Source organism: Petaurus breviceps, unplaced genomic scaffold (genome assembly GCF_028583685.1).
Source record: "Petaurus breviceps papuanus isolate PSGF00001 unplaced genomic scaffold, PetGlider_PUasm1.0 98, whole genome shotgun sequence".
In the NCBI taxonomy this organism is placed as follows: domain Eukaryota; kingdom Metazoa; phylum Chordata; class Mammalia; order Diprotodontia; family Petauridae; genus Petaurus; species Petaurus breviceps.
Window position 1 is genome coordinate 50,336,967 of NW_027187460.1, and position 21,724 is coordinate 50,358,690.

The 21,724-nt window shown below is 39.1% G+C and overlaps 1 protein-coding gene across 15 annotated transcripts in view; it reads left to right on the forward strand.

Annotated features, from left to right (window-relative positions):
* The window catches only part of SYBU (syntabulin), a 104,460-nt gene that overhangs the window by 72,537 nt on the left and 10,199 nt on the right, over positions 1 to 21,724 (forward strand). For 12 of the 15 annotated variants that reach the window (XM_069081072.1, XM_069081076.1, XM_069081070.1 and 9 more), the window contains one exon: positions 12,350 to 12,458. In XM_069081072.1, coding sequence (XP_068937173.1) covers positions 12,350 to 12,458 — 109 coding nt within the window. Of the gene's footprint in view, positions 1 to 744; positions 1,126 to 11,627; positions 11,814 to 11,861; positions 12,144 to 12,349; positions 12,459 to 21,724 lie in introns of those variants that run through there. The other 3 variants (XM_069081084.1, XM_069081082.1, XM_069081083.1) reach the window with 3 other exon arrangements.

Here is a 21,724-nt window from a genome sequence, read left to right on the forward strand (position 1 = left end):
TAACCCCAATTGCTTAGGGGTGGCCAGGTGGCTCAGTGAGGAAGAGCACCAGCTCCAGTGTCGGGATGACCTGGGGATCAAATCTGGGCTCAGAAACTTAAGCACCACACCCAGAAATAACTGGCCGTGTAACCTTGAGCAAGTTACTTAACCCCTATTGCTCATAAAAAAAAAAAAAAAAGAAGAATGAATTGGCAGGATGAGGTATGTATTGGGATGGAGAGGAGTCTGGAGGCTGGGGAAAGTTTAGGAGGCTACTGTAATTATACAGGTTTGATGCCCTGAGAACTTGAACTAGAACAAAGCCAGTAGGGAAGGTATGAGAGACTCTTAAGAGTTGAAAATAGAGACCTTGGTAGTCATTTAGTCCAACATTCCACTCCATGCAGCAATCCCCTCTTCATTACCCCCCAACAGGTGATCATCTAGCTTCTTTTAACTGTAGTCAACCACAACTCACTACTTTACAAAATAGTCCATTCCTCTTTGGGACTTATAGTTCTTAGAATTTCGTTATTTTGTTTCCATATAGTATCTACCCATTAGTCCTAGTTCTGATCTCCTGAGTTACTTCGAATAGGATCTAGTCTTTCCCTAAAATTGTCCACATTTTAAAAGACTTCTGTCATTCCATTCCTCCTCCTCTTTCTCCCTCTGCCTGCCTCTCTCTGGCTTCCTCCCCTCTCCACTCCCCAAACAGGAAAAAGTCTTATTTTCTTCAATCCCAGTATCCCAGTTTCTTCAAGTTCCTCATATGACCTATTCTTGATCACTTCCCCTGGATATATTCCAGTTTGTCATTGTTCCTTTTAAAGGGTGGAGCCTAGAATAAAGCTCAGAACTGCAGACCAGTGAAGGGTACATTGAGAAGTACTACAATTCTCAGAGGAGGCCTGGATGTGTTTGTAGGCAGAGCAAAAGAAGCCATTGGAGAGGCAATGGAACTTGCCAGAGAAGGGAAATGCAAATGATGGGAAAAGGTAGGGGGAAGAGATTAGGAGCAGAAGTGAAAAAGTAAGCCTTGGAAAGAGAATGGATACTTCTTCCCCAGCTCTCCTTTGTCAAAAACTGTTCCTCCACCCTGCAGTTCCTTGAAGCTATTGTCCCAGAGCAGCTGTAAAAAAGGTAGGAAGTGCTAGAGAATTTCCATTTCTAAATTAAGCTGAGCTGAGCACCCTAACTGCTTTTTTTTGCCCCCAGGTCTGCATCCTGAAATTTGATAAAGACTGGGGAGATAATCAGGCATGTTATTTTGTACCTCCAAGTTCTCGTTATAAAATTTATCATAACTTGAATGAATATTGTTAATCTTTGGTTATTTGGAGTTTATCTAGTTTGTTAATAACCAAGCCATTCGTTTTTTTCCTTCTGTCGCTTTTAACCCCGCATATTTGTGAGTGTGTGTGTGTGTATGTGTGTGTGTGTGTGTGGTGTGTGTGTTCATTCCACTATGGAAGAAAAGCCAAATCATTTTTTAAGATAAGAGAGATAATAAAATCAGACATAACAGAAGTTTCTAATGTTTCCTCAGGTAAGTATATACTGAACCTTACTCGTGTATCTTTTGCTTTTATATTTTATAATGAGATTTAATGTTCAAAATTATAATTCTGAGTCAGCCCAGAAAGATAAGATTAAATTATGTTCATCATAAATTATGACATCATGAACAAAAACAAAGTCAACGCAATGTGTGTCTAAAAGCATTTCAGTGACTCCAAAGGAGTTAGAGGTCCCTTTGAAATTATTGCAGTGGAAAAGGGTCTGTCTTGGTAGTTGAAAAATCTAGTCTCTGCTTTGTCATTGTTTGTCTGTGTGATCATATGCAAATCTCTTCTCCTCTGCCAGCCTCATTTCCTTCCTATGTAAAATGAGGAGTCAAAACCAAATTCTCTTTAAGGCCCCTTCCCATTCCCAAATCCTGTTATTCTATCCAATTGGTCAGGGACACCCACCTTCCACAAACAATAATTAAAAGTTATTTCTGTTTAAAAAATGTTAGATGAAACCATCAACAACAATAAAAGTCAAATAAGTATACAGACTAAGGAATATTAAAGTAAAATCAAATTAACTAATAGACAACAAACAAGATATATTTACCATGTGTCATTTCAAGTGTCATTATCTTTGGTTTGCTTTCTTTTTTATGTACAGTTGTAGCAATTTTTGTAAATGACTACAAGGGCCATAACATTAGTTGTCACTTTGTATATAGTTCTAGTTCTGCTAATCCCACATTGTATTCAGTAGAATATTAGCAACTTGAGAGCAGGAACTGTCTCATTTTTTAATTTATATTTCAGTGCCTTACATAGTGCCTGGTATGCTGGAGGTGCTTAATAAATGTTTGTTGATTGATTGACTTTATGTTGATTGATTTCCATGTATTCTTCATATTTTATCAGTTTTATAGTACTGTAATAGTCCAGTATGGTTTAGAGAAGAAGCCAGGAGGACCTGTGAGCAAATGACAGCTTCTCAATGATCTAGTCCAGGCAACTCTGGAAGCCTCTTGAGTTGCAGAGAAGTTGCTGACCAACATTGGTACTGGGAGTTCTCTCTACAATTAAGATCATAGGTCTATTTCCTGTCTGAATATTCTAATATATCCATGTACTATTGTGTCTTTATTTATTTTTCATTTATCGGACATATAAGCAGTTATCTTGTAAGCAGGAAAATAAATTTCTTATTATGAGATGGAAAACTATTATTATTAAATCACACGTGCTTTAATCTACCTTCATTGGGCAAGGGAAAAACTAGAAAATTAGCTTTCTGCATATGTTAGTTCTGGGAAAGAGTAGCAGCAAGCACCCCAGCATCCCCAGGGTGGCTGCCCACACAGGTTCTTGAATCTGCTTTGATAAAGGAAAGCAACTCAAAATGGGTTAACAAGCTTACTTTAATCAGTCAAATATGTATCGTTTACCTAGTTCAGGGAAAAAAGGTCAGCACCCCGAACTTCAGAGTATACAGACAGAATTATCAAGACAGAAACAGATCGAGTAGACAGCTTTCCAAACTGTCTAACCATTAAATCCATACCAAAACAACATCTGGGTTTCAACATCTGGGTTTTTCAAAGCCGAGGGGGGGCTCTCAACAACGGTTTCCCAGAATCCAGATCAAATCACAGAACACTTCTCAAAGGGAGCCCCAAAACCAAGCTACACATCAGGGCTTATATAGCCTTCTCCTGGTTCAGGGAATGTAACAACCTTATTGACCCACTGGCCAATCAAAAAGTATCTACTGAAAAACATGCCTCCCACCCCAGGCTCCAGGTGCACTTTAGCCTAGGGGCAGGGAAGATCTTAAAAATTTACATTCCCATTACAGAAGGTTATTTCCATTTTTATAAAGGTCACCTTTAAATACTTGAAATAGGACATACTCCTTTGTTTTTAAGCATGTATTTACAGATTAGGGACTCTCCAGATAAACTTCAAGCTAAAGGCTTTAAAGCCTCTACCAATTAAATATCAATTCAGTTAAACAAACATTTATTAAGCACCTACTATGTTCAGGGCTTTGATACTAAGGTTTCAAGGAAATTTGGAAATGAATAAAAGAGTGTCTGTCTTCAAGAAATTTAAACTCTAGTAAAGGAGACAGGAATAAATAACCTGGCATGCTGGATGGAAGAACCCATCTCCAAGTCAGGATAACTTGGGTTCAAGTCCTGTCTGTGACTTTAAGTTCCTTCTCTAACTCATAGTGGTTGTGCGACAACTTCTCAGGGCCTCAGGAAATGCTCTAACACTGTAGGTTGGTTGCATAGCAGGTATTGACATGAATCAGTAACTGGCACTCCTTACTCCAGTGATATCACAGGCCCAGTGTTTGTGTGTGTATACAGAGACAGAGGGCAAGATGCACACAAAAAGAAACTGACAGACTTGGAGGATAAACACAAGTAATTTCAATACAAAGTAAAGTATAATTAGGTCATGAGTGAAATGCAAAGTTCTGTGTGTCCAAGGAAGGAAAAAGGTGCAACGAATAGAGTGTGGGGTCTAGAATCATCTTCCAGAGTTCAAATCTAGCCTCAGATACTTATTAATTATCTGTAAAATAAGCTGGAGAAGGAAATGGCAAACCACTCCAGTATCTTTGCCAAGAAAACCTCAAATGGGATCATGAAGAGTCAGACATAAGTAAACAACAACAAAAGAAGAAAAAAATAATTTCTGATTGATGGGAGCAAGGAAGGCTTCCTAAAGACTAGCTGTGCTAAAGCTTGAAATATAGGTAGGATTTTATCAAGTGGAGATATGGGGAGAAAGAAAAGGCCCTCCTGGGAGTGAATACAGGAAAGCTCAAGATATAAAGGAAGACTGGGGAAGAACAATGTGAAGTAAAGTATCTAATATGCTCATATAAGTGGAAGGAAAATATTTAGTTATGCACACAGTTTTTCAGGAAGGTATATGTGTTCTATAGAGCCCAGTATACCTTTATGCCTTTATTTAATGATCTCTCTCTTTTCCTACTTTTCACTGATGTTTTGTTCAAATATTCCCTTTTAAGTCTGTATCCATAGAGAATCCACTGAGAGACTTTGCAAATAACAGCTCTTTATGCTATGAAACATTAATCAGAATATCAGAATGCTATCCAGAACCCTTAGTAGCTAAGAATGACTATTGAATCTACATTAAAGCCAAATCATTTTTACAGCATCCACTGATAATTATGCTTCTGACCACCACTCCAGCTGCTCCTTAATGGTTATTCTTGACTTCTTCAATGCAAATAGTTCCTATCTCTTCCCTAGAGACCTTTAAATGAGGAATCAGCAGAAAACTGTGTTGTTTTATGTTCTTTCTTCCTGAAGTTGTATGGCTAGTGTAGACAAATTTGATGGCCTTACTTAGACCTTGAGAGAGGAAGGGTTTAGAATTTGTTTTAAGACTTATAAAACACCTTAATTACTTGGGAGACTGATGAGCACAACTCAGGTTCTGTTCTAAAGACAGAATATAAAGTGGCAGTTGAGTACAAGGACCAAATAATATCCAGATGCAAACAGATGTGATAATATTCTCATGGGGAAGCCTGTCCAACCTACAAATTGAATTTATAGTCCACATATTACTTTTCTTGCCTAAAGTATGATGCAAGTAGGTAAGCAACAATCATTTAAGCACCTACTATGTGTCAGATACTGCACTACACAAAACAAACAGCATTTCATATTCTAGTATCATTTTATTTATTTGTTTACTTCTTTATCTTTAACTGAGATTCCAAAGAGAAGCTCCTAAAGAGAGGAATACCTGCTTAGGCTCCCTAGGGCACCAGGCAAGTATTCTTCTCTCTGTTTTAGAAAGCACCATTTATTCGGATTGTGCTCAGTGCAAAAGGAACCATAGAGTTGAAAGGGACCTTAGAGGTCATCTAGACAAGTATTTTGTGTGCAAATTATACTGCACCTTAGATAAGCAAACTACCTAAATTCTTTACTATGAACTCTTGAACATGTTAACTGTCATTGACTCAGAGTGTGAAATGGGGAATTCAAGAGAAAAAGACCAGGAGGAGTAAAATGCAATTTGATGAACAATCCACAGAGCTGGTCCATATTTCTTGGGCAGATAAGTGTACGTTTTTTTGTTTTTGTCATTCAGTTGTTTTACTTGTTCCCCGACCCTTTGTGACCCCATTTTGGGGGTTTTCTTGGCAAAGATGTCATTTCCTTCTCCAGCTCATTTATAAATGTGGCAAATAGGGTTAAATTACTTGCCCAGGGTCACACAGCTAGTAAGTATCTGAGGTCAGATCTGAACTAAAGAAAATGAGTCTTTTTGACTCCAGACCTTGTACTCTATCCTCTGTGCCACCTATCTGCCTGAGATGGTGTACATGAACAATGAATAACAATTGAACTGAAGGAAGAAAGGGATCTGGAGCACCTTTGGGAAATGATGTGCTGCTTTGAATGACCCTAACTTTTTCCCATGGGTAAAAAGGGCCATTTTTTTTTTTACCATTAATATTTGTAAGATGTGTAAGATCATGTAAGATAGGTGTGTCCCATGGATTATCTAAATATGCAGAAATCGTTCATGGGCAGCAAAAATCAGTATCTCTGGAATCTGGCCCCCTCCTCTCCAAAGGAGACTGTAATTTCCATCTTGAGAGGACCACATGAAAGGCCATAGCGGGGCACTTGCTCTTTCCTTTACCTCTCTCCCAAAGGAGTATCAGGACAAAATTGTATGTGTCCGCCTCCTCAAATATTTCTGGTCTAGTCTAGGGAGATGAGTCGATTCAGAAGGTAAACCACTTCCCTGGTTAATCTTAAGAGAAAAGGTAGACTATACCTGTCAGCTTAGTTCTTTTCCACCAAATTCTAGTTACATAAAAGACCATCACAGATAATGGATAGCTAGTAAACCCATTAACCAAGAAAACAGCAAATAGAAATCAGAGACGTTATACAAATTAAAATATACCAAGGAATAAATAAGACTGAATGAGCATTTCAATTGGGAGTGAGATGAGATCTCAGCTCAAACTGAGAGAAAGAGCCAGCTCTCACCCAAGGGGCTCCATTTTTGCAGCCTGGTGTGGGGTAGAGGGAGACCTAGAAAGCAGGTACATGTTGAGTGTCTGTTACTCCAATCTGTCTACCACTCCACCTGTTCCTTAATTGCTGTGTTTGGCTCCTTCAGTGCAAATGAGTTCGCTCTCCTCCTTAGAGACCTTTAAACAAGAGATCAGCAGAAAACTGGGTGGTTTTATGTTCTTTTGTCCTAAAGTTCTGTGGCTAACCTGGATGAATTTGATAACTGCATCTTCTTTCTTCGTGTGTGTCTCTGCTAAAGAGTCTTTAGAACTACACATATCTTGCCAAGGATACTCTGGCTCTAACTACATCCCTTCTACAGATTCCACAGAGTCACATTACACTCAGCATTCTCTCTTTTAGTCCAGAATCATGTCTTCTTCTGTGCATATAGTTGGCACACAAAATGCTTCGGGATTGGTTGAAAGTCTAGTTACATATTCTTTTGTGGTTCAGTGGAAAAAAATGCTGGGTTTGGAGCCAAAGGGTGTGGGTTCTTATCCTAGTTTTACTACTTATTACCTGTGTGACCATGAACAAATCACTTTACCTCTTTATGCCTCAGTTTTCTTAAATGGAAAATGAAGATGTTGAAAGAGACTCTAAAGGTCCCTTATAACTCAAAAGTTATTATTCTATAATACTATATAGCATCAAGCCCTGGGATGCCACATTCCCTGAAGAATTAAAACTGACAGTCATCCAAAGGACAGTGGAGAAATACATGGTAGGAGTAAGGATGCTGTAACACACAAACTCCTATTACCAAGAATTATGCAAGAGGATTTGTGAAAGGATGTCATTAGAGAAGTGTATGACCAGATATTTAACTAGAGCAGTATGGAAAGAGTGAAGTATGACCAATGTAGATGGCCTGCATATGCCACATTGGTATACATGAAAAGTCAAGAGATCTAAAGAAAGACCCACCAACACTTTTCAGTATGGAATATTTGCAAGAGGACATAGACAAGAGTTATATAGATTGTATAGGAATGAAGGGGTTTGCAAACCATTCTGTTGGAGGGAAAACACATTCAGTGAGATCACAGGTCCATTAAAGTTTTAAAAAGTAAAGACTTTCCTTATTTAAAACTACATGAACCAGTTAAGTTAATTTCACACTGGTCCCCACTGATCCACAGACCAGTGATTGGGGGTTAAAAAAAACAAAACAAAAAAAACTAGCAGATTCTACCTTCCCTGACAGTTCAGGAATTTCCTACATAAATGCCTGATAATTGGTGTAATGTAAGCTAGTCATTAGGAACTAGGGGAATGGGAAAAGGCCTAACATAGCTAATGAATGCAGGCTCACTGTGATATCATGCATACTGTTTTGCTCATTCACAGACAAATCGGCAAATGTTGCTCACTTAGTTCATTGTTTTGTTTAACAAATCAAGATAATAAATTTGTTACCATATTAAAACATCTTCTTTGGTGTTCTTTTTAAATGCAAAAGTGAAATGCCAGGCAGGAAGGCAATTATAGAAGATGCAGTATATGCAACTAGTTTGTCTCTGGAAGATCTGAGTAACTTTGGGCAAAACATTCAATCTCTCTGCATTTGTACAGTGGGGATGACACCACCTGTCCTACCCACCTTTTGGAATTGTTTTGAGGATCAAGTGAGATAACACTTGTGACATTAAGAGTTTATATCAGGTGTTACGTAAATGCCAAGAATTATCATCTGAACTGTAGTTTAAAATGAGTGTAATTTCTCCCTACCCTTCTACCAAACCACAGCACAATTAGTTGCTGGTCTATTAACTGATTTTTGTGACAAATCTCTTTCAGATGTGCTGAGAATAAACTAGAAAAGTGCTAGAACAACATGGTCTTGGACCCAGAAAATACATGAGGCTAAGTTGAGCTCCAGTAATAATATAGATATAGAGCCAATTTCTACCCTCAGGGCTTACAGTTGATGGCAGATCGGGGGGCATGATGAGGTAATAATGGATCTTCAGGACTTGTCTGTTCCTGTGCTGGGTTTCTCATTTTCTTGCAGACAGCTAAATTATGGTATTTGGGCTTCTGTTTACTTACATTAAGGATGTAAGCAATGTTCAGGCCTTGATTACCTCTCAGCCTGAACCATTCCCTCCTTACCAGCCTCTCCCTGCTTCCAGTGGCTCACTCCTCCAATCCATCCTCCATGCCCCACGAATGAACCTTCTTGACACATAGCTCTGGTCATATTACTCCATTGCTCAGAAACTTATCATGGGCCCAGACTGCCTATTAAATAAGGATTTTGTTTGGCACTCAAGGCCTTCCAGAATCCTTCCTTTCCACCTCATCTCACATTATTCATCGTTCTCACATACTACATATAGTATTACTGCAGTGTCAAACTCATTGCCATGGACTCATGCACCTGCAGAACTCCTGAGTGCAAGTGCTGCTCCAGAACCAAATTAAAATGTAACTGAGAAATGTTTAACAAAATAAATAAAAATACAGTAAAATATAGATGTTAATTTGTGATTTTGGGGGGGATTGGAGGAGGAAAGGCAGGGCAATTGGGGTTAAGTGACTTGCCCAAGGTTACAGCTAGTAAATGTGAAGTGTCTGAGATTGGATTTGAACTTAGGTCCTCCTGATTCCAGGGCCAGTGATTCACTGTGACACCTAGTCACTCCGATTTGTGATTTTCTAAGAGATACTTTTATACCTTTTAGTTACCCCTTTTCTGCTTGAGTTTAACACCACCGATCTAGCCAAACCAGAAGGCCCATGATTTCTCACTCTATGCTCACTTCCGTGCTTATAATGTTTTCTTCCCTTCAACTACCTACCTTTTGATATCTTACTTTTTCTTCATCAAGCCTTCCCTAATCCTACCCCACTTTTATCCTTTCCTTTCCCCACCAATAGTGGTCCCTTTTTCTCTTCTAAGCACATAGCACTATTTACTTCTCTAATGCACTTAACATATTTCAATTTGTATTATAGTTACTTGTGTCCTTGGTTTTTTCTTACCTATTATATTGTGACTTTTTTGAGGACAAGAACCAGTAAATTTATCTTTGTATCTGTTCCAGGCCTAACAAAACAAACTATACATAATTAAACATTAATAAATGTTTGTTGAATGCCGAATCCTATTTATCTCTTAATCAATATGTAAAAAAAAAAACAACACAGTAATAACAACCTTGCTCTTTAAGCTATGCCTGTAGAATTTGCTTTAGACAAATGGGTCAATACCTCTCATTTAATAAATCCATCTAGTAAAAGAATCTGAGACATGACAGGTTTAATTTGGTTATTCAGAGTGCATTGCTGGGTTTTTGTCAATGCCATAAACCTATAATCATTAGAATTGTAAGATATTCCACTTTTGCCAAGGTATTACTCATAGGTAAACAATAAATTAAATCTTCATCATATCTGGTTATCTCAACTTAAAGCATGTTCTACAAAGTAAGGCCTTTGCAGGACACTTTATAAAATCAGAGCAGATGTAGTCTTTGAGAGATAAGCGGAATGCCAGTCTTTGCAGTCTCCCACTGTGGTTTTTTCCCCCTTACTAAGATATGGGAGGAAAGTTTGTGAGTGTCATCTTTATATGGTGGGGGAAATACATGAACTTGGGATCCCAGTGTCATAGATCTAGGGCTGAAAGAGACCATTTAGTTCAAGTGACTCATTTTACGGATAAGGAAAATGAGGCCCAAGGCCTAACCCAAGATCACCCAGGTAGCAAGCATCAGAGGCATATAAGCTATACTTGGAAAACCTGAGTTCAGGACCTAGTCTGACCCTACCTAACCTTACAAATCACTTAAAATATGTAAGCCACATTTTCCTTACCTGTAAAGGAGACTAATAATCTTTGCACTACCTACTTCCCAGGGTTGATGAGACAGAAAGTGCTTTGTCGACCTGAAAGCCTCATCAGAATGTCAGCTATGATTATTACTTTAACCTCTGCTTAGGTCTGCTCTTGATCTGTTCCTCAACAGTATGGTTGAACCTACCAAAAGAAACTGAAGGGAGTAAAAATCTCTTTCTCCCCTTCATTTTGGTTTTCGGAGTCAGAGACAGCTCTAGACCTTTGGGCTAGTCTAACAATAATTTGTCCCCATCTAACGCTCGGTTATTCATCATCTGGTTATTTTGTAGATTATCAGAGCCATTATTTTTGTTTCTTTCTCTCCTGTTGCCTAACTTCCTATTGACAGCCCTCCCCAGCCACCTCATCTCCCCCTTCCCCCATACCCAGATTACCATGGACAGTTGAATATCAAACTTTAAAGTTTGCAAAAACACTTTACATACATTATGACATTGGCTACAACAACCCTGTGATATAAGTGGTACTATCATTATTTCTGTTTTTCAGAAAAGGGAGCTAAGACCATGGTACTAAAAGAAATGTTACATTAACTCAGTATTATGTCAGTGTATCTACCTTTGAAAGAGACACAAGGTATAGAGGTTTCATTGTTTTTGTATGTCTTGGCAGTTGCATTTGCTGCTTAGCATACTTCTATATCTCTTCCCTGCCTCTTAACTGGAGAGAGATTTTCTATTAAAAATGATTATTATTGTAATGATTTCAAAGTATTACTTTGGTCTAAATTTTCATTATTGTGCCATACCATGTTTCCATCACAAGAAGATACCCCCTCGGGGCAGCTAGGTGGCGCAGTGAATAAAGCATGGACCCTGGAATCAAGGGAACCTGAGTTCAAATGTGGCCTCAGACACTTAACACTTACTAACCGTGTGACCTTGGGCAAGTCTCTTAACCCCAATTGCCCTGTCTTCCCCCCTCCAAAAAACAAAAAAAAAAAAGAGAGAGAGAGAGAGAGAGACCCCTAATCCCAATTAGCTCAGAGAAAGGTATAATGGAATTTTTAAACATAAAAACAAAACAAAAACCCAGCCAACTAATCTTTTCCTCATCCCCCTCAGCCCTCCCCCCAAACCCATCACCACCACCACCAGCAATAATTTACCAACGTCGCTTTATTTTATGGGCTTACTTATCCCAGTTTTTAACTTTACATTCATTCTAGGTTGGGCTGAATTGCAGCAGTTTTCCTTTAAAGAACTGAACCCAGAAAAAAAAAAAAGACGCTACCAGTCAGAGAAAGTCATAATCAGATAGTGCTGTTTCAGGACTAACAACAGAGGAGCTATCTGGAGTTCGGGCATTGTTACTGGCTTGCTTTTTAACTATTTGCATTGTATCCAAATCCTAATGTTCCAGTTTAAGGTATGGCCCGGTGGCTATAACAGCCTGAAAAGAAACTATCTAGGGGGAAACCTTTACTCTCTGACTGATAAGTATGTTTTTCATTTTAGTTAAAGGGACAGGAGGCAATTTATTTCTGGCAACAAGAGAGATTCTAACACTTGGTGGGGAGGAAGGGAGGGCGGTGAAAGAAGGAAATTCTTATTCCAGTGGTGAGAGTGTTGGAAGATTGCTATGTTCAGGCCATGAGTTGAGCTGTCTTCTTTTAAGCTATGCCTTATGCAGTGAAATCTTCTTGTGCCCGCTTCTCGACTTGTCTGCTTTCTGCAGAATGCTGAAAGACTGGAAGAGGTTGGATTCTTGCCACTTGTCTGTGTTTGCATTTTGAAAACACAGAGAAACAGCAACAGGGAAAGAAAGAAAGGACTGACGGACTGGCCATTGACAGGGCTCGGGAGAGGCAGCCCTGGGGAGTTGTTTTCTTTGGCCAAGCCCAGCCTGAGTGTGCTCACGTTGCAGTTTCCTTCATCTTCCCCCTGTTCCCTTTTGTTTTTCAGGTAGCGAGGCTGACTTTAGCTCTTCAGGCAGCACTGGCAGCATCTCGGCTCCCGAGGTCCATATGTCCTCCTCCACTGCTGGAAATAAGCGAGCCTCTTTTCCACGCAAGTAGGCACCATCCCTTGCTTCTCAAAGTTATTAAATGGCTTTACTCAGTTTGCTCACCTGTAGCAGCTACTGTCTCTCTGAAACTATCAGGGCAATTTTCTTTTTGCAATTTTGGTTCCCCCCCCCCCTTTCTGATCACTAAAGTTTCTGAGGGCTTTTGAGAAAAAAAAATAAATGCATTTCACTACACCCTGTGATTTCCTGACGCAGTCCTTCCTGTCTACGGACTGTAACTGTCTTCCATCCATTCCCTCAGTGGCTGTCTGCCATGTAGACCTGTGTTCTTTCTCTCTCAGCTGCGTATTCTTCCACTTAACTCCACCTAGCCACTCATCCATTATCTCCCACCCACCTTGTTTTAGTCATGGATACAATTTTTCACTCGCTTCACATGCTTCATTTCCTTTAGTCCCTAATTGGAATTTCCTGTCTCAAGCTTTCACCTAGGAGGGGGAGGGGGAGGTGGGTTGGGGAGGAAGGGGATGAGTGTGTGAATAAGGCTATCAGTGTTGACCACATGTAGAGGAGTCAGGTAAGTAGTTTAGGAGTGGGGCTAAGGGCTTGTGACCACTTATTAGAAGCAGCTAGGTGTTACAGTGAATAGAACACTGGGCCTAGTTTCAGAAAGACCTGAGTTCAAACATAGCCTCAGACACTTAGTAACTTTTGTGATCCAGGGCAAATCACTTACCCCTCTGCCTGCCTCAGTTTCCTCATCTGTAAAATAGAGATCATAATATGTAGGGCCTACCTCCCTGGGTTGTTATGAGGATCAAATGAGATCATATTTGTAAAGTGCCTAATGCAGGGATTTTTAAACTCGTTTTGTGTTGAAGACAACCCCACCCCCTACCCTCAGCAGTCTGGTAACAACCATTTCTCAGAATAACGTTTTAAGAATTCACAAGCAAAATACAAAGATTCAGTCTAAAGTCAAGTCAACAAGAATTTGTTGAGGTTCAGCCATGTGCCAGGCACTGTGCTAAATGCTGGGGATCCAAAGGAAAGCAAAAATAGTCCCTGTTTTCAGGAGCTCACAGTCTAACAGGGGAAATGACATGCAAACAACTATGTACAAACAAGATATATTCATTTGGAAATAAAGTGGAGATAATTTCAAAGGGAAGACACTTGTATTGAGGGAATGTCAGTGCAGAAGGTGGGATTTTAATTGAGACTTAAGGGAAACCAGGGAAGCCAAGAGGTAGAATTGAGGAGAGGGAGCATTCCAGGCATGAGGGACAGCCAGTGAAAAGATGGGGAATCTGGAAATGGAGTGTTGTGTAAAGGTCAATCAGTCAGTCAATAACCAGTTATTAAGCATCTACAATGTTCTAGGTACTATGCTGAACACTATGGATGCAAGGAAAGGAAACCCCGGCCCTTGAAGAGCTCATAATCTAATGGGGGAGACAAAGTTTGAACAACTATATACAAACAAGCTAGGTGAAAGATAAATAGGCAATAATCAACAGAGGCAAAACACTAGCATTAGAGGGATTAGGAAAGGCTTCCTGTAGAAGGTGGAATATTATCTGGGATCTGAAGGAAACCAGAAAAGCTAAGAGGCAGAGATAAGAAGGAAGAGTGTTCTAGGCATAAGGGACAGACAGAGTAGAAGATAGAGTACATTGTTCAAGGACAGCAAGGAGGCCGGTGTTGCCAGATCTACAGGTACATGGAGGAGAGCAGTGTAAGACAACCAGAGATCTAGGAAGGGACCATGAATTTTACATTTGATCCTAGTGTTAATAAGCAACCACTAGAATTTATTGAATAGGAATAATATGGTATGGCTAGACCTGTGCTTTAGGACGATCACTTTGACAGCTCAATGAAGGATAAATTAGAGAAGGGAAAAAAAAATTAAAATTTAAAAAATTTTTTAAAATTAAAAAAATTAGAAAAGGGAGAGTTAGGCTAATACCTAGGTTTTGATCTTATGTGACAGGGAATATGGTGGTGCCTTCCATAGTAATAGGAAAGATAGGAAGAGAGGAATTCAATTTTGGACATGTTGAATTTGAGATGCTCAATAGACAAGAGATAAGAAACTAGAAGTCAGGAGAGAGGGAGGTTAGGACTTGTTAAATCTGAGAATCATTTGCATTGAGATGATAATTGGAGAGATTGCCACTTGAGGTAATATATTGGGAGAAGAGGGTCTAGAGCCTTAAGGAACATACTTAGTCAATGATCTTGACCTGGATGAAGATCCCTAGAGAGATAAAAGTGTCAGGAAGAAGAGGGTGATCAGCAGGGTCTAAGGCTTCAAAGAGATCAAGAGAGCTGAAGGCTAAGGAAAGGCCATTAGATCTGACAATTAAGAGATCATTGGTAACTTTGGAGAGAGTGATTTCAGTTGAATGATGAGGTCAGAAACCAGACTGCAGAGAGTTTAGGAGAAAGTGAAAGGAAAAAAAGTGAAGGTGCTGCCTATAGACAGCTTTCTTCAGGAGTTTAGGAACAAAAAGGAGGAAAAATATAGGATGCTATCTAGTGAAGATGGACAGACCAAGTGAAGGTTTTTTTTTTTTTTAATGATAAGTGGAGACATGGGTATGTTTGTGAGAAACAATCTATAGACAGGGAGTTCGAAGATTAGAGTGGGAATGGTAGGAAGGGCAGTTTGTTGGAGAAGATAGGATAGAATTAGACTAAAGTTTAGAGAAGGGCCACCTCTTGGTGTGAGACAGGATTGAAGCTGAGAGGGTTATAGAAGGGAAGTGTTTCTGGAGGCTTGAGTAGGGACAAGAAGGCTTGGAAAAGTCATTGTGGTCACTGGAAGGTATTAAAAAATTGTCTTGCTGCAGTGAGGGTTCAGTTGAGATTATGTAATACATTTGTGGTAGACCTAATTAACATGGTTTCACAATTTTCTCCAGCTTTGTTCAGCATTTTATGGATAGGAGCAAGGGCGGTGGATGGTGGGAGTATTCCGAGACTGGGGCTTGACAAGGCATGATCACACAATTAAGGGGGTAAAGGACTAACATGTAGAGGGTATTGTAGAGTTGAAAAGGTTCACCAAGCAGTCAAGATGGGAAAGAGAGGAGAATGAAGCCAATGTTAGTAGTGATGACTTGGAAAAGAACTGGGGGGGGGGGGGAAGGGGGTCCTGTGTTACAAAGGAAACCAGTTCTATAGAAATACACACACACACACACACACACACATACACACACACATTTTGCCATTTAAGTTCAAGGACCTCTTAAGGGTCTGTAGACCCCAGGGTAAAAACCTATATTGTAGAAGTAATTCATTCCATGTGTGTTAGTTGAACTAAAAGTCCTCTGACATCACTTCCATTTCTGAGATTTCCTGATTGTAGAGAATAAATAGGAGTTCATAGTCACTATTATCACCACTATGGCTTGGGTTTTGAGCCTTGAAAAAAATTATAAAGTAATGAGTGGAGAAAAACAGGGATTTGTCCCAGGGTTCTCTTATACTATTCACTAGTAATCTGTGGGATATATAAAGAGAAAGGCATCATAGTGCAGTGAAAAAAAAAAATCAGATTGGGAGCCAAATCTGGATTTGCTACCAATTAGTTGCCTGAGCTTAAACTTACTCCTTTTGAACTTTAGTGTCCTCTCTTGTAATGATAATGATGGTAATAATAATAATTTATAATAACAACAATAATATTAACAGGAAAGGGTCTAGACTGGCGATTTCATTGATAACAAGAATCTTCTATGTGAAGAAACATCCTCTGCCCATATAGGTTGGTACCTTCTGTGTAACTCATAGCCTTAGAAAGTTTAGAACAATGAGAGATTTTTTCAAAAATCCTTTTATTAAGGAGGTTTGTTCTGTGAAGTTTGAATTCAGTCAAGGGGCTGCACTTGAGGATTTAGAGGACTACATGTGGCCTCAAGGCCACAGATTCCCCATCCCTGGATTAAGTGACCTGTCCAAGGTCAAAGTCAGTGAAGCAAGGCTTAGTTCTAATATTCAGTGATTCTGGATATGAGGCCTTAGAGAAGTAAAGACATCATTTCTGGCTAACTCAGCGGTCCAGAAGAGATGGAACACCAGAAAGAATGAGATGGCAATACCCTGCAGAAGGAATCACCAGGCTAAAGGGGTAGTGGGGGTAGGGGTGGGGGTGGTGTAGAGGTGATGAGACCAAAGCAACAGACTGACTGAAATAACTTTACTCATGAGTGTCCTATTCCAAGAGGAATGTCATATAAAAGAATTCAGAGGTTTTTCTTCCAGCCCAGGTTTTCTGTGACTGTCATCCTAATGTTTCCATTTGGTATAGAGAAATAATTGAACTTCTCAGAACTTCAGTTTCCAGTGCCCAACAAGAAATTTATATCTATTATTTTCCAGTGATGATTATGAAGTTTGGTTAATTTTTTTTTAAAAGGGAATTGAGATCCCAAATGCAGGGTATTATTGTCTAAAACAAAGCTGGGAACAGACAAAAACTGTAACAGGAGATTGTAGCCTTCAGGAGAAGAGAACATTATCTCACTACCCCAAACACCTTATGCTTTTGAAATAGTGTCTCTAAGGTCACAGAACAGATATATAAACTTTTCTGTGTGTCACTTACAAATCAGGCGCATTCTTAAACTGTAGCACTTAACTTTAACCTGTTCTGGAAATTAACACATATCCATGAGACCGAGAACACAGAGAAGGAACAGTTGATAAATATTATTAGCTTCCTTTGTTGTTTTTCTTGTTACTTTTTTTCTTCTTTTTTAAAATTGACAAATGAACTTGTATTTTGGATTAAATGTCAAAGTGGTATCAGTCAAACGAAGCCTCCGTGGGGTTGTCTTAACTGTCAAATTCTGTTCTGATTCACTCCATCTCCCAACTCTCAACCTCTAGACTGCTTGCTCCCCATATCTGACTTCCCTATTTTCCTTTAAGTCTCAGCTACTCCCATCTTCTGTAAGAAGCCTTTCCCAGGCCTCTTTTATCTTAGTGTGTTCTGAGACTACCCTCAATTTATCCTGTATGTAATCGTGTTTAAACATAGTTATATTCGCATGCTATCTCCACCATTAGACAGCGAACCCCTTTGAGAGCATGATCTAGTCTTTCTTTGCCTTTATACACAGAGCTTAGCACAATGCCTGCACATAGTAGGAACTTAGAAAATATAAGTTGATTGACTAACTTACTAATTGACTGATATTTTGTGTCTAAACAATTAAAACATAGCTGAATATTATGGATAATTCATCTCTCTTTTGAAGAATTGCTGCATTTCATTGGGTTACAGAGGAATGTATTTTCTTAGTCTAGGGCTGGGGTAAGAATTAGCTACAGAAGGTAAATGGAACAGAAAGAAGTAAAAGTGGCAAGTACAAGTAGAATCAATGGGGATGTTTTAGGAAAGGGATTTTTTTTTTGGAGATAACATATACCTCTTCTTATATGTAATCTGTATCTTCAAATATGTATCATAAGATCATAGCTTTAGAGCTAGATGAGACCTTTGACTTTATTGTGTCCAACTCACATTTTGCAGATGTAGAACCTGAGGCACATAGAGTTAAGTGACTTTCCTAGGGTCACACAGCTAGTAACGGCTAGATGCAGGTTTCAGACTTGGGTCTTCCCTATTCCCAAGAACAGTGTTCTATCCCATATGCTACCCTGCTACCTCTAAAGAACCCTTTTTCCCAGCTTTCAAGCATACTAAGTTTGTGTCCTCGGATTGTTAAGAAAAAAAAAAATATATATATATATATATATATATATATGTGTGTGTGTGTGTGTATGTTTGTGTGGATATACATATACACATTTTCATATGCATATGAAAATGTATGTGTGTGTATTTTTTCCCTGGAGGGTGGGACAAATGGAGAGTCTGATATGAAAGGCAGATATTTAACAATAGAATTGGGGCTTCCAGAAAGCATAGTGAAAGAGGGCAATAGACTGAGATAGAAGCTTTCAGGAGCATGGAGTTGACATAGATGGGTATGAGAGAGCAGAGAGTGGTGTCCAGAGAAGTGTCGTCCTGTATGACCTCTTACTCAGGAGCTCAAGTAATGAAATATATGTAACAAATATAGATGTTAACAGATTAGAATGTGATAAATATGGGAGAGTGGATCAAAGAAAAAGGACTTCAGGGAGAGAGGCATGTGAGGAAAGAGGGTAGGGATGCATTCCAGGTATGAGGGACTGTATAAGCAAATGTACAAGGGTACGTCCTTCTCAGTCCTCATTCTTCTTGACCTCTCTATAGGATCTGACCCTGTTAAGTACCCCTCCCTCCTGTGCATTCATCCTCGACTCCTCTGTTTCTCGTTCCAGTTGTCTTCTGGTTTGCCGCCTGCCTGCCTGTACACTCTTTCTGCCTCCTTTGCTAGATGAAACTACATGTCCCACCCCAAACCACAAGTTAGGGCGGGCCTGGACTCTGCCTGGGGCCCTCTTGTTTCCACACTTTATAGTCTTTTACTTGGTGACCTCATCCTGGTGACCTTGGTAACATCATAGGTTCAATTGTCACCTCTATGCAGTGAGTCCCAAATCTGTTTATCTTGTTCTAGTCTTTCTCCTGAGAGAAATTTAAAAGAACTGAATGAGTTTGAGAGATAAGGAATTAGAATTGATAAGAGTAGGCAAATAATTTTATGTAAAGAGGGAAGAATAAAAAAATGAGTGGTCTCTCTTTCACTTCCTTCCGCCCACATATACTACACACATATAAACACATATATGCACACATATATAATTGGATAAGTTACAGTGAACTCTAATACACATAGGAGAAATAAATACAGAAGATTTTAGTGTACTTATTTGAAGACAAGTGGTAAAGCAGCTTTTTTAAGCAACTAATTGCTTCCACCAGTCATTACAAATGATATGCAGTGATGACTCTTAAAATTTGTATCAAGGCAGCTAGGTGATATAGTAGATAACACTTGGAATCAGGAAGTCCTGAATTCAAATCTAGCCTTAGATATTTGTTAATTATTTGACCCTGGATAAGAAAGGGTCATAATCTTATAAAAAAAAAAATCTCACTTTGCCTCAGTTTCCCCATCTGTAAAATGGAAATGAGGATTAAAAAATGGAGGTAATATTTATAAAGCACTTTGCAAACCTTAAAGGGTTATATAAAGGCCAACTATTGTTATTAAGCTACAGCAGATAGAGCTCTTGTAATATGGAGAATTTTGTTTTGGTTTACACAAGATGTATTCCTAACAAACTGCTTATTATTGTTCAGTTGTGTCTAGCTTTTCATGACCATGGACCATACTATCCACAGTGTTTCTGTGGCAAAGATACTATATCTGCCATTTCTTTCTGTAGTAGATTAAGGTAAACAGAGGTTAAATGACTTGCCCAGGATCACACAGCTAGTAAGTATCTTAGGCCAGATTTGAACCCAGTCTTCCTGATATCAGAGCCAGCTCTCCATCCACTGAGCCATCCAATTGCACCAAGTTGTATGTATGTCAGCCTAATAGTAGAAGTAAGGAGGATGATATACATTTTAGGGATGTGAGATGGCCGAAAGGCACAGAGATGCCAAGTGGATGTCATGAAGTTAGTTTGGATAGATCACAGAGACTAGAAAGGGAGTAATGTAGAAGTACCAAAGGGTTTTAAAAGCTAAACAGAGGAGTTTACATTTTATTTTGGAAGCACTAGGAAGTCATTGAAGTTCATTGAAAAGGGAGTGACATGGGCAGATCTATGCTTAAGAAAAATCACTTTGGCAGCAATGTGTAGGATGGAATGGAATGGTGAGAGACTTGAGGCAGGGAGGCCAATTAGGAGACTGTTGCAGTAACCCACATGAGAAGTGATGAGGCCCTGAACTAAGGGGATAAGTATGTGAGTGGAGAGAAGAGGCTAGATGCAAAAAAATTTGTGAACTTAGAAATGGCAAGACTTGGCACTCCATCAGATATGTGGAGATGAGGGAAAGTGAGGAACCAAGAATAATGCTAAGGTTATGAACCTGAAAGATCTAACTTCAGCAGAAATGGGGAAATTTGGAAGAGGGGTGGGTTTAGAGGGAAAGAAAATGAGTTCAGTTTTGAACATGTTGAACTTGAGATGGGATATTCAATTTGAAATGCCCACTAGGCATTTCAATGATGCCTTTCCTTGTGTCCCCAGAGCTTAGCACAGTTCCCAGCACTGGAAGGGATTAAGCTGGAAAAATAAGAAGATAGATTACATTTGTTCTTCTTGGTCTCAGGGAGCAGGAGGAAGATGTTGCAAAGAGGAAAATTTTTGACTTCATGTAAAGAAAATCTTCCTAACAATTCAAGCTATCTAGAAATGAAAAGGACTGAATCAGAAAATAATATATTCCTTCTCATTGAAGGTTTTCAAGTAAAGGCTAGACAACCATTTGTCAGGTGTAATGATAACAGAAGCTAACATTAAGGTTAGCCAACTGCTTTATATTCATTATCTCATTTGATCTTTACAACAACATTCCGAGATAGAAGATGTTACTATACCTATTTTATGAGAATATGATGAAACTGAAGCTTAGAGTGGTTAAGTGACTTGCCCAGGGCTTTAGTGTCTAAAGTGGGATTTTAGGAAGGGCATCCAAACCTACTAAGCCTAGTGTTCTATCTATAGATTTATTATTTTTTATATAAGTTGAAACACATGGTTGTTCATTTCCCTTCCATATCTGAAATTCATGTTTGAACTTCACTAAAGGAGCATGCTATGCTAAATCTTTTAGTGATGGCATTCATCATTTCCATAATAGTCCCCTAACTTAACCTGTTTAACTCAGGCCCATCTCTATGTCTTCCATTTGGCTTAACATTGTATTGTCCAGACCCCAAAGTCACAGTCTTCATCAGCTTTCTTTCCTAACTTTAAATGATTTTGCCTGGAAACTTGTCCTGTTTGTGTTAGGAAAGAGCTAGGCTTATTTATGCCAAATTATAACCTAAGCCAGAGTGTGCTTTCCTTTTCCTCTCTGCTACTTAAAAAGATCACTTCCCACTACTGGACTCTTAAAGTCGGTTTGTAAAAAAGCCATCAGGCCATCTGTTACAGATAAAGTATCCGTTCTCATGAGAGGGAGGGGCATGCTCAGGCTGATTTCAAGACAGAGCTTTTCTTGTTTTCCTTTTGGGTGCTGTTTCCATTTATGTGTATTATTGTGCATTGCCAGCTAGTTGAATATATTATTGTTTTGTTTTGTCTTTTAACACATTTGTTTCTGGGCTTCCACAGAGACCACATTATGAATAGATGGAAATTTGTGACCAAGATGGGAAAGAGGA